The sequence below is a fragment of the Manis pentadactyla genome, chromosome 11 (genome assembly GCF_030020395.1).
Source record: "Manis pentadactyla isolate mManPen7 chromosome 11, mManPen7.hap1, whole genome shotgun sequence".
Lineage (NCBI taxonomy): Eukaryota > Metazoa > Chordata > Mammalia > Pholidota > Manidae > Manis > Manis pentadactyla.
Window position 1 is genome coordinate 107,738,999 of NC_080029.1, and position 18,163 is coordinate 107,757,161.

Consider the following 18,163-nt stretch of genomic DNA (forward strand, 5'->3'; position numbering starts at 1 on the left):
GATAAGCCTCTAGCCAGACTTATTAAGAGAAACAGAGAATCAACACACATCAACAGAATCAGAAACGAGAAAGGAAAAATCACGATGGACCCCACAGAAATACAAAGAACTTTTAGAGAATACTATGAAAACCTATATGCTAAAGAGAGAAATGTGGTATCCACATATAAATCAAGTATAAAAACCAAATGAGTATTCATATTTGAACTGACTGTTTAGAGTTCATAATGCATGAGCAAAACCGAAAGTTTCTGTGATGACTGCCCTTGTACTGTTCACTATGTAACTTAATCATTATGTAAGAATTTGTTCTCCATGTAAGAACTTGTTTGTTATGCCTCAGAAGATTGGAGACTGACGAAAATTAGGCTTGGGGTGGATTAATGATTGTGCATTGAGCATTGACTCCCCTATACAGAATTTTATTGTCGTTAACAACCATTTGATCAATAAATATGAGAGATGCCCTCACAAAAAAAAAAAAAAAAAAAGGACAGACTTCCAATGGTAAAATAAATAAGTAACCGGGATGTAATGTATAGCATAAGGAATACAGTCAAGATATTGTAACAGCTTGGTAGGGTGATAGCTGGAACCTAGAATTATGTATATAAATGTTCTACCACTGTGTTGTACACTTGAAACTAATGTAATGTAATACTGTGCGTCAAGTACCCTTCAATAAAAAATAATTATTTAAAAAAAAAAAACAAAAACAAAAAAACAAAAAAAAAACCTATATGCTAACAAGCTGGAAAACCTAGAAGAAATGGACAACTTCCTAGAAAAATACAACCTTCCAAGATTGACCAAGGAAGAAACAGAAAAACTAAACAGACCAATTACCAGCAACAACATTGAAGCAGAAATAAAAAAACTACCAAAGAGCAAAACCCCCAGGCAGGATGGATTTACCGTGGAATTTTATCAGGCATACAGAAAAGACATAATACCCATTCTCCTTAAATTTTTCCAAAAAATAGAAAAAGAGGGAATACTCCCAAACTCATTCTATGAAGCCAGCATCACCCTAATACCAAAACCAGGCAAAGACCCCACCAAAAAGAAAATTACAGACCAATATCCCTGATGAACATAGATGCAAAAATACTCAACAAAATATTAGCAAACCAAATTCAAAAATACATGAAGAGAATCATACACCATGACCAAATGGGATTCATCTCAGGGATGCAAGGATGGTACAGCATTTGAAAATCCATCAACATCCACAGAGCAGTGGAACAGAATAGATACTCCAGACATTAACCCAAACATATATGGTCAATTAATATATGATAAAGGAGCCATGGACATACAATGGGGAAATGACAGCCTCTTCAACAGTTGGTGTTGGCAAAACTGGACAGCTACATGTAAGAGAATGAAACTGGATCACTGTCTAACCCCATACACAAAAGTAAATTCGAAATGGATCAAAGACCTGAATGTAAGTCATGAAACCATAAAACTCTTAGAAAAAAACATAGGCAAAAATCTCATGGACATAAACATGAGTGACTTCTTCATGAACATATCTCCCCAGGCAAGGGAAACAAAAGCAAAAATGAACAAGTGGGACTATATTAAGTTAAAAAGCTTCTGTACAGCACAGGACACCATCAATAGAACAAAAAGGTATCCTACAGTATGGGAGAATATATTCATAAATGACAGATCTGATAAAGGCTTGACATCCAAAATATATAAAGAGCTCATGAACCTCAACAAACAAAAAGCAAATAATCCAATTAAAAAATGGGCAGAGGAGCTGAATAGACAGTTATCTAAAGAAGAAATTCAGATGGCCAACAGACACATGAAAAGATGCTCCATATCGTTTGTCATCAGAGAAATGCAAATTAAAACCACAATGAGATATCACCTCACACCAGTAAGGATGGCTACCATCCAAAAGACAAACAACAACAAATGTTGGCAAGGTTGTGGAGAAAGGGGAACCCTCCTACACTGCTGGTGGGAATGTAAACTCGTTCAACCATTGTGGAAAGCAGTATGGAGGTTCCTCAAAAAGCTCAAAATGGAAATACCATTTGACCCAGGAATTCCACTTCTAGGAATTTACCCTAAGAATGCAGCACTCCAGTTTGAAAAAGACAGATGCACCCCTATGTTTATCGCAGCACTATTTACAATAGCCAAGATACGGAAGCAACCTAAATGTCCATCAGTAGATGAATGGATAAAGAAGATGTGGTACATATACACAATGGAATATTATTCAGCCATAAGAAGAAAACAAATTCTACCATTTGCAACAACATGGATGGAGCTAGAGGGTATTATGTTCAGTGAAATAAGCCAGGTGGAGAAAGACAAGTACCAAATGATTTCACTCATATGTGGAGTATAAGAACAAAGAAAAACTGAAGGAATAAAACAGCAGCAGGATCACAGAACCCAAGAATGGACTAACAGTTGCCAAAGGGAATGGGTCTGGGGAGGATGGGTGGGAAGGAAGGGATAAGGGCGGGGAAAAACAAAGGGGGCATTACTATTAGCATGTATAATGTGTGTGGGGGGCACAGGGAGGGCTGTGCAACACAGAGAAGACAAGTAGTAACTCTACAGCATCTTACTATGCTGATGGAGAGTGACTGTAATGGGGTTTGTGGGGGGACTTGGTGAAGGGGGGAGCCTCGTAAACATAATGTCCCTCATGTAATTGTAGATTAATGATACTAAAAAAAAAAAAAAGAAGGAGAAAAAAAAAGAACTTTTAAGTTACCTTTAAAGTGTTTAACCTGATCATCTACATTCAGTCATTTGCCAACATTCTGTAATTTCTCCCAAAATGCCACTTATACCTGTTCCCCTTTTTCATTCTCTATACTCATCTGAGTCAAATTTTTGTTACATCTCACTTGGGAAAACTTTAGCTTTCCAATTCACTGTAATCCATCCTTCATGCTGCCCCCAGGGGTCAGCTTTCTAACTCAATGTTGTGACGAAGTCATTATCTGTCTTAAGAAATTCAGATTCCTCATTTTCTGTATCTTTTGCAACTTTATGTTTAACATTCCTATGATCCTAATGCCTCAGACTAATTTGTTTTTCCACAGATGTATTCTCATTGTTTCCAATTTGTGAACACCCTTAACCATGGCTGCCAGCTAAAATCTAACCCTTCCTTCAAAGTTCAGCTCAAATGCCTCCTTTTATACGCCTTCTTTCATCTGCCCTGGTTTTGAATTAGTTTTCCCCTTTTTTCCTCAGTATTGTTTGGGTTCTGCCTCTTATAATAATTTTGTCCCTTTCCTTGTTTTGAACTTGAGGGCCTGGGTCATACTTCATTCTTCTCTAGTTGCCCTGCAGTGCCTTGTGCACACTGATGTTTTAATTTTAATATAGCAAATACATTTTGTCTTCTAGCAAGTTAAGAGAGAAAAGAAGAAATCAGAAGTAGGCAGAAATGGGTGGTGGTGGAGAACAGAGATGGGATAAGAGTGAGGGAATGAACACGGTAGTACATTAGAAAGATAACAGGTGGTAAAACTATAGGAAGTGTTCTGATAAAACTCAGCCAGTGAAAATCACAGTTTGCCAATTGTCTCATTCACAAATGAATGATATATAAATTAAGCTGGGTCTTGATGACCTCATGATCTGGAAGGATGGCTACTGAAAGTTACCAAGGACACAAGTGGAAAAGTGTTCTTCAAAGATCCAGCAGCCATGACTATGAGCTGAGTGTCTGGACTTGTCCTCTATGACACACGAGCACCTGCCCCAAATGAACTCCGGTGAACATTCAACAAGAAATAATCACCTCATTTGTTCTAGACTCTAGAGACAGAATGGGTCCCCAAACCAGCAGCCCTTCTCATGGAGCTTACAGTCATGCATTTGTTTAAATTAAGCAGCACCTCAGGCTGAGCCTGACATGCGGTCCTAGTGGCCTGCCAATGGAACCTCTCGGAGTAGGCTGACCTGCCCTGACCTGACTCGGGGAAATTTTTGCTAACTAAAGTTCTTGAGCTATCCATCAGCAGTGGGTATCTGACTGAAGTACTTCTAATGGAGGAAGGGCCCGGAAAAAAATAATAAATCCCAAGACCAGGAGACGGAAATGGGTATCTGAATAAGAAATCAGAAGCCAGGAGGGTCTGACAAAACAGCAAGCAAATCTTTGGTGATTCAGAAGTATAGTCCTGACAGCCAAGACCACAAGACTCCACCCCACACTGGAGGATTTTGGTGTCAAATTGTGTCACATTTGGCACTCCAGGACCTAAACAGTTGTGTTAGAATCTCAGAATCTCTCTGCCTCTGACTCCCTTTCATGGGGTAGGAGGACACTTGGCAACAGCTGCCTTGCAGTCCAGTTGCTCCCCCAGAACCAAGTCATTCACCTTGTCTCCAGTCGTGCCAGTCCACTACTGGGGCTCTGTACTTTTCTTTGGAAACTCCCTCTCCCTTCAATATTCTCCCTTCACCCCATGTCTGCTGAAGTTCATGTGCACACCGTTTTGAAGCAGTACTTGACCAAGAAACAAAAAGAAAGTGAAATGATGATGTAGAATTTTACCATACTGTAAAGGGCCATTGGCCTTCAAGAAATTTATCCTTGGTTAATTTACTCTTTGGTTTCCTTCTCTGACTGTTTCAAACTTTTCCTGCTCCTTCTGCCAAATGTAAATAGAATGAACAATGGCAAAAATAGTGGAAAGGACATAGGCTTTGGAATCAGACCTGAGCACTGATCTCTAGGCCTGAAACTCCTAGGTGCTATGTTTGGTAGCCAAGACGTTTTACTGCTCTGAGCCTTAGTTGCTTCATCTGTTAAATTAGGATAACACGTGATGGATGTTAACTAGACTTACTGTGGTGATCATTTCACACTACATAGAAATATCAAATCATTATGTAGCACATCTGAAATGAGTACAATTTTATATGTCAGTTACACATCTAAAAATTGGGATACTACTCCTTTATAAGGATTCTTACACACATTCAGTGAGAAAGTACATGTAAATTAGTATATGGGAAGAGTGACTGATGTTACCTGAGACTGGAATGAACAGGAAATAAAAGTGTGAGGACTACAAAGCATTAAACAAGGTTGAATACAAAAGTTTATTTATAGGGTTTTAGGTTAGTTGCGCTGAGGGATACAAAAGAAACATTACTTCTATTTTTAATGAAGATATAATTTATCTAATGAGGATTAAATTATTTGATTTTGACAATGTTGAGCCACTTACAACACTTCTGTTTACAAAGCCCTGTGAGTCAGTGAAGATTGTTACTTTTATAGTTGTAGATTTTGATAACACTACAATATTATAATAATAAAGAAAAAATACAATTTTACTCACAACTGCATTGCACTAAACATCTGTTTTTCCTTCCCAAGACTTTTTCACTGGCTATCTAATGTTTAGTTCAAGGGCGATAGCTACACTAACATCTTTCCATGCCACATAAGAGCTGTAGTTATTCCAGTTTTACAGAAGAGGAAACAAATTTGAAATGTCAGAGGCAAGAGCAAGGACAAGAGAAGAAAATTAATGCCGATCATTTAGATTATTAACTTCATTTTGGGCTCATTAGTACCTAAGTAACAGAAAGGTAAACTTAAAGAGTAGTATAGGAGTAATAGGGAAGCTTGCTCAAATTCTTAGATGGATCGTTATTAGGAGTCACTCTATTACATTTACTGTGGGCCCTGGGCCTTTCCTTCCCTCTTCCCCTTTCCATTCGTCTCACTTTTTCCCTTCCTCTTTTCTTATCCTGACTTGATCCTCTCACTCTTCTACCCAAGGCTGGGTCACACCTTCCTTCTTATGTAAAAATCATTTATTAGAGGAATATTTATTAAGCACGCAACAATTGCTAGGTGCCCGCAGTACAACACAGAGTTTACATGATTCACACAAATCGCAGTACTGCTTTTTTGTTTTTGTTTTCCCTCTCCTGGGACTCTCAGCCTTTGAGTAAACGCCGCAATTTCACTCCTTTAGCACACGTTTGAAGCTCAATCACCTAATCGCAGGGCAGCCCTGAGCCACCCAGGGGCGCCTGTCCAAGACCCAGGCCAACCTAAACTCCCAACTCCAAACTTCCGGAAGAGGAATGATGCAGATACGGCCGTCCCGGGCTGTTCCCTAGAACCAGCTTCCGCCCACTCAGTACAAACGTAGAGAGGCATCCGTGGCTGAGGCCTTGTCAAAACTCAGAGGAGGACTCCCATTTCTGCTTTCCCAATGAGCCACTTCAATTTGTTTATCTTCGAGGCCGAGATTTTTTTAAAAAGACATAGGGAAGAAAAAAACGACTGGTTGTTATGACAACTAAACGGGTCTGAAACATTCAGCCAATCCGTTTGCAGAAAGGCCTCTGTCCTAGCCAATGGGAAGAGCGCGTCGTACGTACAGCTGCCCAATGGGGGCGCGAGCGGTGCGGTATTTGAATCCTGGAACAAGGAAACAACGCGAAGATCTCCAGCGGTGAGGGTCGGGAGCGTAGCCCTAACGGCGCCGCGGAAGCCTGTGCCCTCACTCCCCAGTCCGCGTCCTGCCCCGGACCGGGCTGGCGCTCTCGCCTGCCCCGTTCCTCATGGCGCTGCTCCGACGCCCGGCGGTGAGTGGGCCCAGCGACTCCCAGCACGGACAGGGGCTTCTGCCACGCGGCCTCCCGGCCGCCTCGCCCCTCTTTCTGAGCTGCCACCCGGCGCCCCTGTCCCCTTCTTCCGGGCTGCCCGTTCCCCCGCGCCCGGGGCCTGGCTCCTGTCCCCGCGGGCCGGCCTCTGCCCTCCGCGGGTCCGCTCTCCGGTCCCCGCTCCCGCCCTGCCCTGGCTGGGGAGGAGCAGGAAAGCTCCTCGGGGGCGGCGCCGGTCACGTGTGCCTGCCGGGCCCCGGGGCCTAGTGCTCCGCGAGCCGTCCCGAGGGCTCGCTGTTAGAGAGCTGTCCAAATTCAGGTTCCTGGCGTTTCCTGCCTCAGTTCTCAACTCCTTGGCGGCCTGGGGATCCGTGGTGGGGATGCGGAGGAGAGGGGCCTGGAAGGAACTTCGTAGGCAGTAAAGTGTGCTGACTGACCAACAACCGCCGTGGCTGCTTTTCAGATGTTTCACATTTTGTTTTGTGTAAGTTTCCCAATTATTTCTGCACACGAAGTCTTCCAGGCGGAATTCACTAATGTATAGATTTGTCTTTAAAAAAATAATAACTTCTTAACTCCAATGTAATAGAGATTTTGCACATAATTTGGAACAATACGGCAGATGGAAAGAGAAGAGTCCAAATTCATTTACTTCATCTTTGCAAAAACCAAAGTGTTAATTGGCTTTTTGGGTATTTTTTTCTGTGAGCTTGAATTGTACCTGGATCTACTTTTCCTTTGCTGAAAAAATAGAGGGCCCTGACGCACCTGAGTTCCGTCCACCTGTCTCTAACGCTCGTTAGAAACTGGCAATTTTCCCCAATCAGTCTAAGATGGATTGAAACTTAGATTACCAGGCTTCAACTCATAAACAATAAATTTTCAAACGCTTTTCAGAACTGGCAATAGCTGCTGGAAAAATTGAACAGTGTGACTTTTGAGAATCCTAAATTGAATACATTCAGAATTTAATTCCTCTCTTTGTGCGGCTCGAAGTCAAACTGACAAGTAATTTTTGCCTAATCTGTTCCATAAAGTTCTTTCATAGTTGAATTCTTTCTGTTCAGGGGAGGCTTGACTTTTCCTTTGCTCCTCTGTCTATTTTGGTTGGTTGGTTCAACACCCCGCCGGGATATTTTTTTAGGATTACAACCCCCAGTTCCCAGGGATGGAGCATGATGTTTGTCCTCGTGAAATGTTTATCAATTCTATAATAAAATGAAAATTTTTTATTTTCCCAGCAAGTTCTCTTTCCAAGTACATTCTGTCTCAAGCAAGTTAATGTCAGCTGACTTTGTATTTCACATAATTCCAACATTCTGAATTTGAGAGTAAAACTATTTTACTCATGAAAATGATTTCCTTTCTAAGTACCCTTAATATAAGAGAGAGTCCATGTTATGCAACCTTATTTTAAAAGGCTATGTATCTAAAGGAGTACTTCCTCTCTAGAATGGCCTAAGAGTCAAAGGCAGTTTGGGTTTCAAACATCTGATTTTTAAACAGCCAGACCAATTATAGCTTTCTAATATTGTGTCTTAATTGTACTTGCTACTAAGCTCTGTAAAGGAAGTTTTTTAATAGATGCCTTTAGTACACAAGGTTCTCTAACAAGTGACATGGGTGCTATGTATGAAATAATCACGTATTTGTGAAGCTCTTAGTGGGATTATTTATTTTATAGATGAGGTGGATATATGATTTGCCTGATTTAGAGTGGTGTTATCAACCACAAATAGCATTTTTAGACTTCCTAAAATGTAGTTTTTCCCCTTGTAAATAGATTTCGGCTTACTCACTTTTTCCAAGTTAATTCTGACTTTGGGTATCTGGCTTTAGCAAAGTATTGGAAATTGTCTCAATTCTTCACTAATATTTTTTTTAAGGTGCCCACTGATTTGGAGAATATTTACACAGGAGTGAATTCAAAAGCGAAGAGTCATGTGACTATCAGACGGGCAGTTTTAGAGGAAATTGGAAATCGAGTCACAACCAGAGCCACACAAGGAGCTAAGGTAACAAAGCTGAAGACTGTATGTGTGGACACTGGGCTGGTTCTGTATAGTACTGAGGGTGACGCTGGCTCTCTTGCCTCTGGATCACATTTCTTTTTCTCTTCAGAAAGCTCAGAACACCAAAGTACCTGCGCAGCCCACCAAAACAACAGATGAGCACAAACCGCTGAAACCTACCACTTCTGTGAAACCAGTACAGGGGGAAATGTTGGCTCCAAAGGTAGGAAAGTCTAAACTTACAATCAAACTCAGGGAAATAACCTGTTTTTAGCTTGACTGTAAGCGTGCCTTTATCGTCACGGCGACTTTTGAAGAAGAGTCACAGCTAGAGCCTTCCTTTGAAACAAGAGTGTGGTTCCTTAATGTTATGATCGTGAATAACAAAGTCAATTACCTTAATACCCAAATGAATTCAGTGGTCTCAGAGTGAAATTTGGTATGTTTGATTAAAATAATCCGCTGTAAGAATAAACTTGCATAGGGAGGCTGTGGAAGCTCACAATTCTGAGACCCACACTCATGTAAGAACAAAGTGATGCCGATGTTCCGTGTGAACACACTGTGGTCTCTGAGTGGGTAGCTCAGCTCAGTCCGAGTCAGAATGCTACGGGGACCATCAGCCCATTCACCTCCCACCATGTCCAAGCTCAGGCATGTTCTCGTCCGTGGATTACATACATTCTTGCGGTTACTATGAGACGGGCACTGTTGTAGGTGCCGAGGATGTGACAACTCCTTCCCTCTTTCCAGCTCAAAAATAGATATATTCTGTATGTTTGAAAAATTTTTAAATTAAACATTGGCTATATTTGAGATATATATATATATATATATGTATATATCCTGAACATTTATATACACATCTGATTGTGCGAAGGCTGATAAGGAGACGTCTTGCCTAGAGGAGACTCCTCCAGAAGGGGTGGACAGACCTGGAAATTACATTGGTGATCCTGGGAATGATGGTAGACGGCCCTGCGCCGCGGCTGACTAGGGCAGATGGACGTGCCCTCCTTCAGAAAGTATGTGTTAGGGAGGGGAGAAGGCTCGGGAATGGAGGAGTCAGGGGGAACTTCATGGAATAAGTAGGATTTGTAAGAATGGGGAGATGCTGATTGGAACGAGCATCTTTTCAGGGAACAAAGCACAACAGGAGTCAAGGCACCAAACTGGAAATAAGCTTATAATCCTGTCCTGTGTGCAAGGAGTCAGCAGGTCTACGTTGGGCGAACAGGGTTTGTGTGAGGAAGCAGAAGATAAAGTTGGGAAGAAGGTTGCAGTTGGATTTGAAGGCCTTGGAATGAGGATTTTTTCCCCATTTGGCAGTGAAGAACCTGTGAGAAGTTTGAGAAGTGATGAAAGCAGTGTAGGGTGGGAAGGGACATCGATTAGGAGGCACTGCAGTTCTCCGAGCGAGAGCTGATGAGGGTCAGCTCTCTCACCCAGATGCCGACGTACACAGGTGCCGAGAAACAACACTCAGTAGGTGAGGATGGGCCAGACGCCTTTCAGGGACACCGGCCTTCATTTAGAAGGAATTCTTTGGATATGTTGCTTGGTGTGGAGGAGTGAGACCCTTAAACACTTGAGTTTTTAAGAAACCATTTATGGAATAAATTTTAAAAAAAGGAGTCAGGTGTGGAAGGGTAGCTTTAGGGAAGGGGTCTCATTTGGCCTTAGATTTGTTGAGGTAACAGACATCCACCAGGAAAGGCACTTGGAAATAAGCCAGCAACATCTGAAGGGAGAGGACAGACTTGGGAGCCTTCTACTTAGAGGTGAGGGTTGCAGCATGTTGCTGTTTATAAGACAAGAGGAAACAGGCTTCAGAGCAAGAACTAAAGCTCAGAACAAATACTCAAAATTGGCCTTTCTTTAATAGGGAGGTTTCTAAAGGCCAAACTCAAAGCAGCTTTTCAGACCTTGATGTCTTGACCATTAAGCCGCATTTTATATGGGTGACTGAATGTGGTTCCTCCCACATTTCAGGAGAGCTGTTTGGCAGTATATTTCAAATGGTTATTCTCCATACCCAGTAAGTCTCTTTTCAAAAGTTATCCTAAGTTAATGATCAGAAGGACAGTTGAGGACTTTTAAATGGTGCTGTCATGAACATCTCTTCTATAAAAGAGAAATATTCTGTATTAGAAGATTGGTTAAATCCATTTACTGAAATACTGTGCAACCCAAAACATGTTTTAGTAGAATTTAAAGATGTCAAAATGCATATCACATCAATGGAAAAATCAGATTATAACACGATATAATGCAGTGCAACCCAGATTTGCTTTTAGAAGTGTGTAAAAGTTTGCAAAATCCTGGTGGTGGTGATTTTTGAATATCACGTTCGGCTTAATAATGTTCACTTTCATTTTCTTCCTGAAAATTTTCAGACTTTTAACCATAAAATTTTCAGACTTATTGCCATGTTCAAATTGAAGAACTTAAAAAGGCAACTTAAAAAAAAGAAGCAAAGAACCAAAAATATTATGAGCAAAACAAAGGAGAAATATCCTTGTGTGTGTGACCTTTGTAATTCCTGCTGAGTTCCCTTTACTCCACATCTCCTTGTCTAACTCCTTTTTTCTCTAGCTTCTTGACAAAACAGGCATTTCTGACAAAAAAAATTGTGGACCTATAGTTCAACTGATATCAAAATCACTCCCATGGTTGAAACATGCTTCTTGCTTTGGGAGACATCAGGGATTAAACAACAGTTATTATTTCCACTTCAAATACACTTTTCTCTGAGAAACATGGTAACAAAGAGACCATTAAGTCCACAATTTAGGGGATGCCCTACCTCATGGCAGCTGACCCCTCTTCCTGCCTCTGGTCAGAACTCTGCCTTTTATTTGTCATCTGCTGTATCTGCAATCATTGCTTCTCATTTACAGGCAGTCCTGGAGGTGTGAAAAACGCCTGCTATGTACAGGGTTTCTCACAGCAATAAGACTTGTGTTTCATAATTTATAACATAAGCCATGTGTTCATGCACGTGGATGTTCCCACACTTCTAACCAAATCCATGCTATCCTCTGCAAAACTGGAGGGCAGGTTTATTTCTTTATAGCAGTGATGCAACTGAATCACAAAGAGCCCTGGCTGAGACCATCCACAGGTGTTTGCAGAAGCTTATTATCTTACAATTTTTGGAGAAAACTTTTTTGCTGACTAATGAGGATTCCACAAACACTGAGTAGTTTGTTTGAAAGAGAAGGAGACTGATTTTTACTAGCCCCTTGTTTGCTGGGCACTGCGGAAACAAATTGAATGAACCACCGACTCTGTCCTCAAGTAGCTTCCAATCAAGTTGGGGAGGGTCAGAGCAAAGGCATGTGTTACTGTACATGTTAAGGAGATAAATGCAAGATTAGGAGATGTACTGGGAAGTCACAGGTGGAAATTACAGATTTACAGATTTAACAGAAACATGAAATTCAGTGAGAGTCATTGAAGTATAAGAATGTGATGTAACTTTCTCTAATACAAAAACTATATATAAAAGGGAAATAATAAGCACACTATCACATTTTTTAAAGTGCCTTTTATTTTTAATTACACAGTCATAAAAACAGTCATAAGAAAGCAAAACACAGAAATACATAGAGTACGTAGAATAAAAGATTAGTCCATTTTTATACCTCTCTGGACCCCCCAAATTCCCTCCCATTGCATTCCCAAGAGCTAATCATGGGAGCTGATTTTGCCTTTGCAACTGTGTGTGCGTCCATGTCATGTGTACACACTTCCACAAATCATCAACTGTCTGATGAGCATCAACAAGTTTTCTGGGAGTCCTTTTGCGTGTTGCACTTAATTGACATTGCTTATCATAAATTTAGCAAATAAAGGAACTCTGGTGTTTTACCAAAACTTGTGTAAATCCCAATTTATTTGCATATGAATCTTAATCCATTTCTCAGTGGACCAACTCAGTATGCATTGGCATCAGGAGAAGTGGTCACTTTTACTCACACTCCACTAGCTTCTTACCAAACAGGAACTTATCAACTTAAGCAAAATCTCACATGTTTATTGTCACTGGTATGACTTTTCAGTTGTCTCTGACAACCCACAGAAGTCATTCATTAATCTCACTTGAAGGTTCTTATTCTCAGACCACTTTTGTCAGTCAAAAGTTTGTGATGGTTATTAGCTGATACAGTTTTTAAACTGTGTGTACAGCAGACCCTAGATTGACACTTTCACAGGTCTTAGGCTATGACGTGCACAGATGAATGGGATATTAGGAAGAATTTTAGAATGATTAAATTATGTTGGAGTCCAAAAGGAATGCTGAGAAGAAAATCTGAATTAAGGGCTAGAGCAATTATCCTTGCATTATCCTGGAAGGTTTTGGATATGGCTACACTCAGGTGTACTTCAGAACAGACACAGGTAAATAGGTTAAGCTTCAAAGGCAGCCTTGGAAGTACATGGCAATGACCTCTGCCTCCTTTACCAGGCCTCCTGGTCCTGACTGCCCTTCCCAGGGAGAGTGAGGATGCTTATCTTTGAAAAAGGGTAACCTTGACGTGAAGCTACCTGTGCATATTCAGATGCACATCTGATTCTAGTTACTCTTGCCTGATTCCTTCAGTGGGTTCACTTACCTCCGGATAAAATATAAACTCCTTAGCCAGGTTCTTGCTCACCTTTCCAGCCCATCTTGTCACACCTTATGCATTACCTCCTGCCATCGCAAATCAACGTGCCATCCCCAGACTTGCCTATATTATTTCTTGGCTTCACCTGGGACTCAGCACAGTGTGCCTTCGCCTACCCATTTCCCTGAGGTCTTGCCCTCCCTGGTCACCTTATATAGGCACCCGAAGCAGCTCTTCTTATTCATTCTGGTCCCTTAAGGTTCTTAAATTCTTGAATAAGTGGCATGCATACCTGCATACATCTTGTTCCCCTGGACCTTCCTCAGTTTAAGACCTTTGATGTAAGAGGACAGGATGTATTTTGAACTGCAGTATATATATATATATATATATATATATATATATATATATATATATATATATATATATATATATACACTTAGTTGTTGTTATTGTTTTATTCTTACCTAAGACTGGAAACTATGCTGACTGGACTTTAATGTAAGTGCGAATTGTTTATTATGCAGGCTTCTCTTTCTGTATTTTATTACTTTAATACGTATTCATTATAGCCTACCAGTTCTGTTAGGTTTTACTTTGAGAAGTACCTCTTTTAGGAAGTAATAGTTTTTTATACTTTATTGCTAAATTCATTGTATATGTCCTAGCCACAGCAATCAGACAAAACAAAGAAATGCAAGGCATCCAGATTGGCAAGGAAGAAGTCAAACTGTCCCTGTTTTCAGATGACATGATATTGTACATAAAAAAGCCTAAAGAATCCACTCTAAAATTACTAGATCGAATATCTGAATTCAGCAAAGTTGCGGGATACAAAATTAATACACAGAAATCTGTAGCATTCCTATACACTAATGATGAACTAGCAGAAAGAGAAATCAGGAAAACAATTCCATTCAAAATTGCATCAAAAAGAATAAAATACCTAGGAATAAACCTAACCAAGGAAGTGAAAGACCTATACTCTGAAAACTACAAGACACTCTCAAGAGAAATTAAAGAGGACACTAACAAATGGAAACTCATCCCATGCTCTTGGGTAGGAAGAATTAATATTGTCAAAATGGCCATCCTGCCCAAAGCAATCTGTAGATTCAATGCAACCCCTATCAAATACCAACAGCATTCTTCAATGAACTGGAACAAATAGTTCTAAAGTTCATATGGAACCACCAAAGACCCTGAATAGCCAAAGCAATCCTGAGAAGGAAGAATAAAGCAGGGGGAATTACGCTCCCTGATTTCAAGCTCTACTACAAAGCCACAGTAATCAAGACAATTTGGTACTGGCACAAGAACAGACCCATAGATCAGTGGAACAAAATAGAGAGTCCAGATATTAACCCAAGTATATGTGGTCAATTAATACACAATAAAGAAGCCATGGACATACAATGGGGAAATGACAGCCTCTTCACCAGCTGGTATTGGCAAAACTGGACAGCTACATGTAAGAGAATGAAACTGGATCACTGTCTAACCCCATACACAAAAGTAAACTCAAAATGGATCAAAGACCTGAATGTAAGTCATGAAACCATAAACCTCTTAGAAAAAAATATAGGCAAAAATCTCTTGGACATAAACATGAGCAACTTCTTCATAAACATATCTCCCCGGGCAAGGGAAACAAAAGCAGAAATGAACAAGTGGGACTATATCAAACTAAAATGCTTCTGTACAGCAAAGGACACCATCAGTAGAACAAAAAGACATCCTACAGTATGGGAGAATATATTAATAAATGACATATCTGATAAGAGATTGACATCCCAATTATATAAAGAGCTCACTCACCTCAACAAACAAAAAGCAAATAATCCAATTAAAAAATGGGCAGAGGAGCTGAACAGTTCTACAAAGAAGAAATTCAGATGGCCAACAGACATGAAAAGATGCTCCACATCACTAGTCATCAGAGAAATGCAAATTAAAACCACAATGAGATATCACCTCACACCAGTAAGGATCGCCACCATCCAAAACACAAACTACAAGAAATGTTGGCAAGGATGTGGAGAAAGGGGAGCTCTCCTACACTGCTGGTGGGAACGTAAATTAGTTTGACCATTGTGGAAAGCAGCATGGAGGTTCCTCAAAAAGCTCAGAATAGAAATACCATTTGATCCAGGAATTCCACTCCTAGGAATTTACCCTAAGAATGCAGCAGTCCAGTTTGAAAAAGACAGATGCCCCCCTATGTTTATCGCAGCACTATTTACAATAGCCAAGAAATGGAAGCAACCTGAGTGTCCATGAGTAGATGAATGGATAAAGAAGATGTGGTACATATACACAATGGAATATTATTCAGCCATAAGAAGAAAACAAATCCTACCATTTGCAACAACATGGATGGAGCTAGAGGGTATTATGTTCAGTGAAATAAGCCAGGCAGAGAAAGACAAGTATAAAATGATTTCACTCATCTGTAGAGTATAAGAACAAAGAAAAAACTGAAGGAACAAACCAGTAGCAAACTCAGAACCCAAGAATGGACTAACATTTACCAAAGGGAAAGGGACTGGGGAGGATGGGTGGGAAGGGAGGGATTAGGTGGAAAATGGGGCATTACAATTAGCACACATAATGTAGGTGGGGGTGGGACAAGGAAAAGGCAGTATATACATTGGAGACAAGTAATGACTCTAGCATCTTACTACGCTGATGGACAGTGACTGTTAATGGGGCATGTGGGGGGGACTTGATAATAGGGGGAGTCTAGTAACCATAATGTTCAAGTAATTGTACATTAATGATATCAAAAAAAAAAAAGTGAAAAAACCTCAACTTTATAAATTTTTAATTTGTGTGATTTTTATAAATAGTCAACAAAAGAAAAAAATACTGAATGTATACTTGCTCAGTCTTTGCTTCCTCCTATTTTATTCATGGGCTGGAATGTGCTTTTCTGCTTTTTAGTTGCCAATATCTCAATTTAGAATAAATTATGAGAAGAGAGTATTACAGTTGTAGAAGAGGCTACTACCAAAATGAACTATCCCCTCGAGGAATCTCTGAGTCCAGGTGTCTAAATTTTTTTCACTCAGTATTTTTTGGGAACCTACCACGTGTTGGGGATAATACAGGTATTTGAGATATATCAATTTAAATAAATGTAAGCTTATAGAGCTTACATTTTATCAGAGGTAGGCAAAGTAATATACATCATCTATAAATAAACCCTATAATATATTAGTAGTTGTAGGTAGTATGGGGAAAAAACCCAGTAGGAAAAATGAAATGTGTAGGTTGGTGTGATAGGAGAGATGGTTATTTAAAATAGGAGTCAGGATAGAGCTGATTGAGAAAGAAACCTTTAAACAAAACCTGGAGAAGGTGAGGGAATTACCCACGTGGACACAGGGACGTGTGTTCTGGGAAGAGGGAGCCGGCTTGCAGTGAGGGAGCCCCAGCCGGGGGCTGCTGGACTGGAGTGAAGCGAACCGAAGAGAAGTAGGAGACAGGTCAGCAGGGCAAGGGGCAGGATCCTGATCATGCAGAGGCCATAGATCATTTTGAGGATTTAGGTTTTCACTTTGGGTGAAATTAGTTTTGAACAGTAGAGTATATCTTAAAACTTCACCTACCACATACTAAATTATTCACCTTTATTCTGCAGTTTGTTTTTGCTTTAATATACTTATTTAAAAAATGCATGTGATGCTTTTAAACCAGGTGACTGTGCAGGTATTTGTGATTAAGCCTCCTCCTTAATCCTTACAGTAGGGACACATGTGCTGTAATTTGTTGATGTAGGGTCCTTCTCTGACACCTGAGGATATCTCCATGAAAGAAGGGGATCTCTGCCAAGCTTTCTCTGATGCCTTGCTCTGCAAAATCGAGGATATTGATCATGAAGATTGGGAGAACCCTCAGCTCTGCAGTGACTACGTTAAGGACATCTACCAGTACCTGAGGCAGCTGGAGGTGACTGGGCCTTTGGGGTTTGTTGTACAAGTTACATGGAATTTACCACATAGCTGGGAAGAAAAATGAGGTCAGCTTTTAAAACTTTTAATTCCACTAACAGGTTCTGCAATCCATCAATCCACATTTCTTAGATGGAAGAGAGGTCAATGGACGTATGCGTGCCATCCTGGTGGATTGGCTGGTGCAAGTCCACTCCAAGTTTAGGCTGCTGCAGGAAACGCTGTACATGTGCATTGCCATCATGGATCGGTTTTTGCAGGTAAGTGTGACCTCACGGACTGTGTGCTAGAGACTCATTGAACATCGCATTTATGCAGCGCCAAGGTGTGATACCTCTGAAGAAAAGACCAAAAGCCAGTCTATAAGAAGCTGAAGACCTTCAGGTGCTGGAAAGGGCAGTAGACCAAGTGTGCAAATGTGTGCTGATACTGAGCAGTGCTGCTCCTCTCTGTTAGGTCAGCCTGCTGGAAACCTTCAGGGGGAAATACCGCACTGCCACAGTCACCTGTCAAAGGAAATATACCAACAGATGGTCTGAAAGTCAATCTGAAGCCTACAGTGTCTCTAGATGCTGGTTTTCGAGGTCTGCTTGCACAATTTACATAGTTCAGAACTCCTTGGTGTTAAGTTTCCTCATCTGGAAAATGAGGAGTTTGGCTTCCCAGCCAACTGTGGCATGGAATCACTGTAGAAGGGAGGGGGAGAACTTTTTTTAAAGGTCAGAGGGTATGTGTTGGGGAGTGCACTGAGAAAGTGAGATCTAAAGAGGAATGTAAGAAACTAAGCTGAGAGGCAGAAGTGATCAGCATACCTATCAACTCATAATGCAGAAACGCTGTGGTTAGAATAAATGCCAGACAAACCACTTGTGTGTTATCCACTAAACTGTAGCCCTGCAGATAAGGATTTATTTATTTAAAGTCAACATTTATGATTCAGATTTAGGTCAAGTACAAATTC

General features: G+C 40.6%; 1 protein-coding gene across 4 annotated transcripts in view; it reads left to right on the forward strand.

The window, feature by feature from the left end:
• The first annotated feature begins 6,035 nt into the window (after positions 1-6,035).
• Positions 6,036-18,163, forward strand: part of CCNB2 (cyclin B2) — a 30,346-nt gene continuing 18,218 nt past the window's right edge. The window contains exons 1-5 of one of the 4 annotated variants that reach the window (XM_036903028.2): positions 6,036-6,606; positions 8,511-8,639; positions 8,746-8,859; positions 17,030-17,200; positions 17,304-17,462. In XM_036903028.2, the coding sequence (XP_036758923.1) occupies positions 6,583-6,606; positions 8,511-8,639; positions 8,746-8,859; positions 17,030-17,200; positions 17,304-17,462 (597 nt within the window). In that variant the 5' untranslated portion in view covers positions 6,036-6,582. Of the gene's footprint in view, positions 6,607-6,667; positions 7,109-8,510; positions 8,640-8,745; positions 8,860-17,029; positions 17,201-17,303; positions 17,463-18,163 lie in introns of those variants that run through there. The other 3 variants (XM_036903030.2, XM_036903026.2, XM_036903027.2) reach the window with 3 other exon arrangements.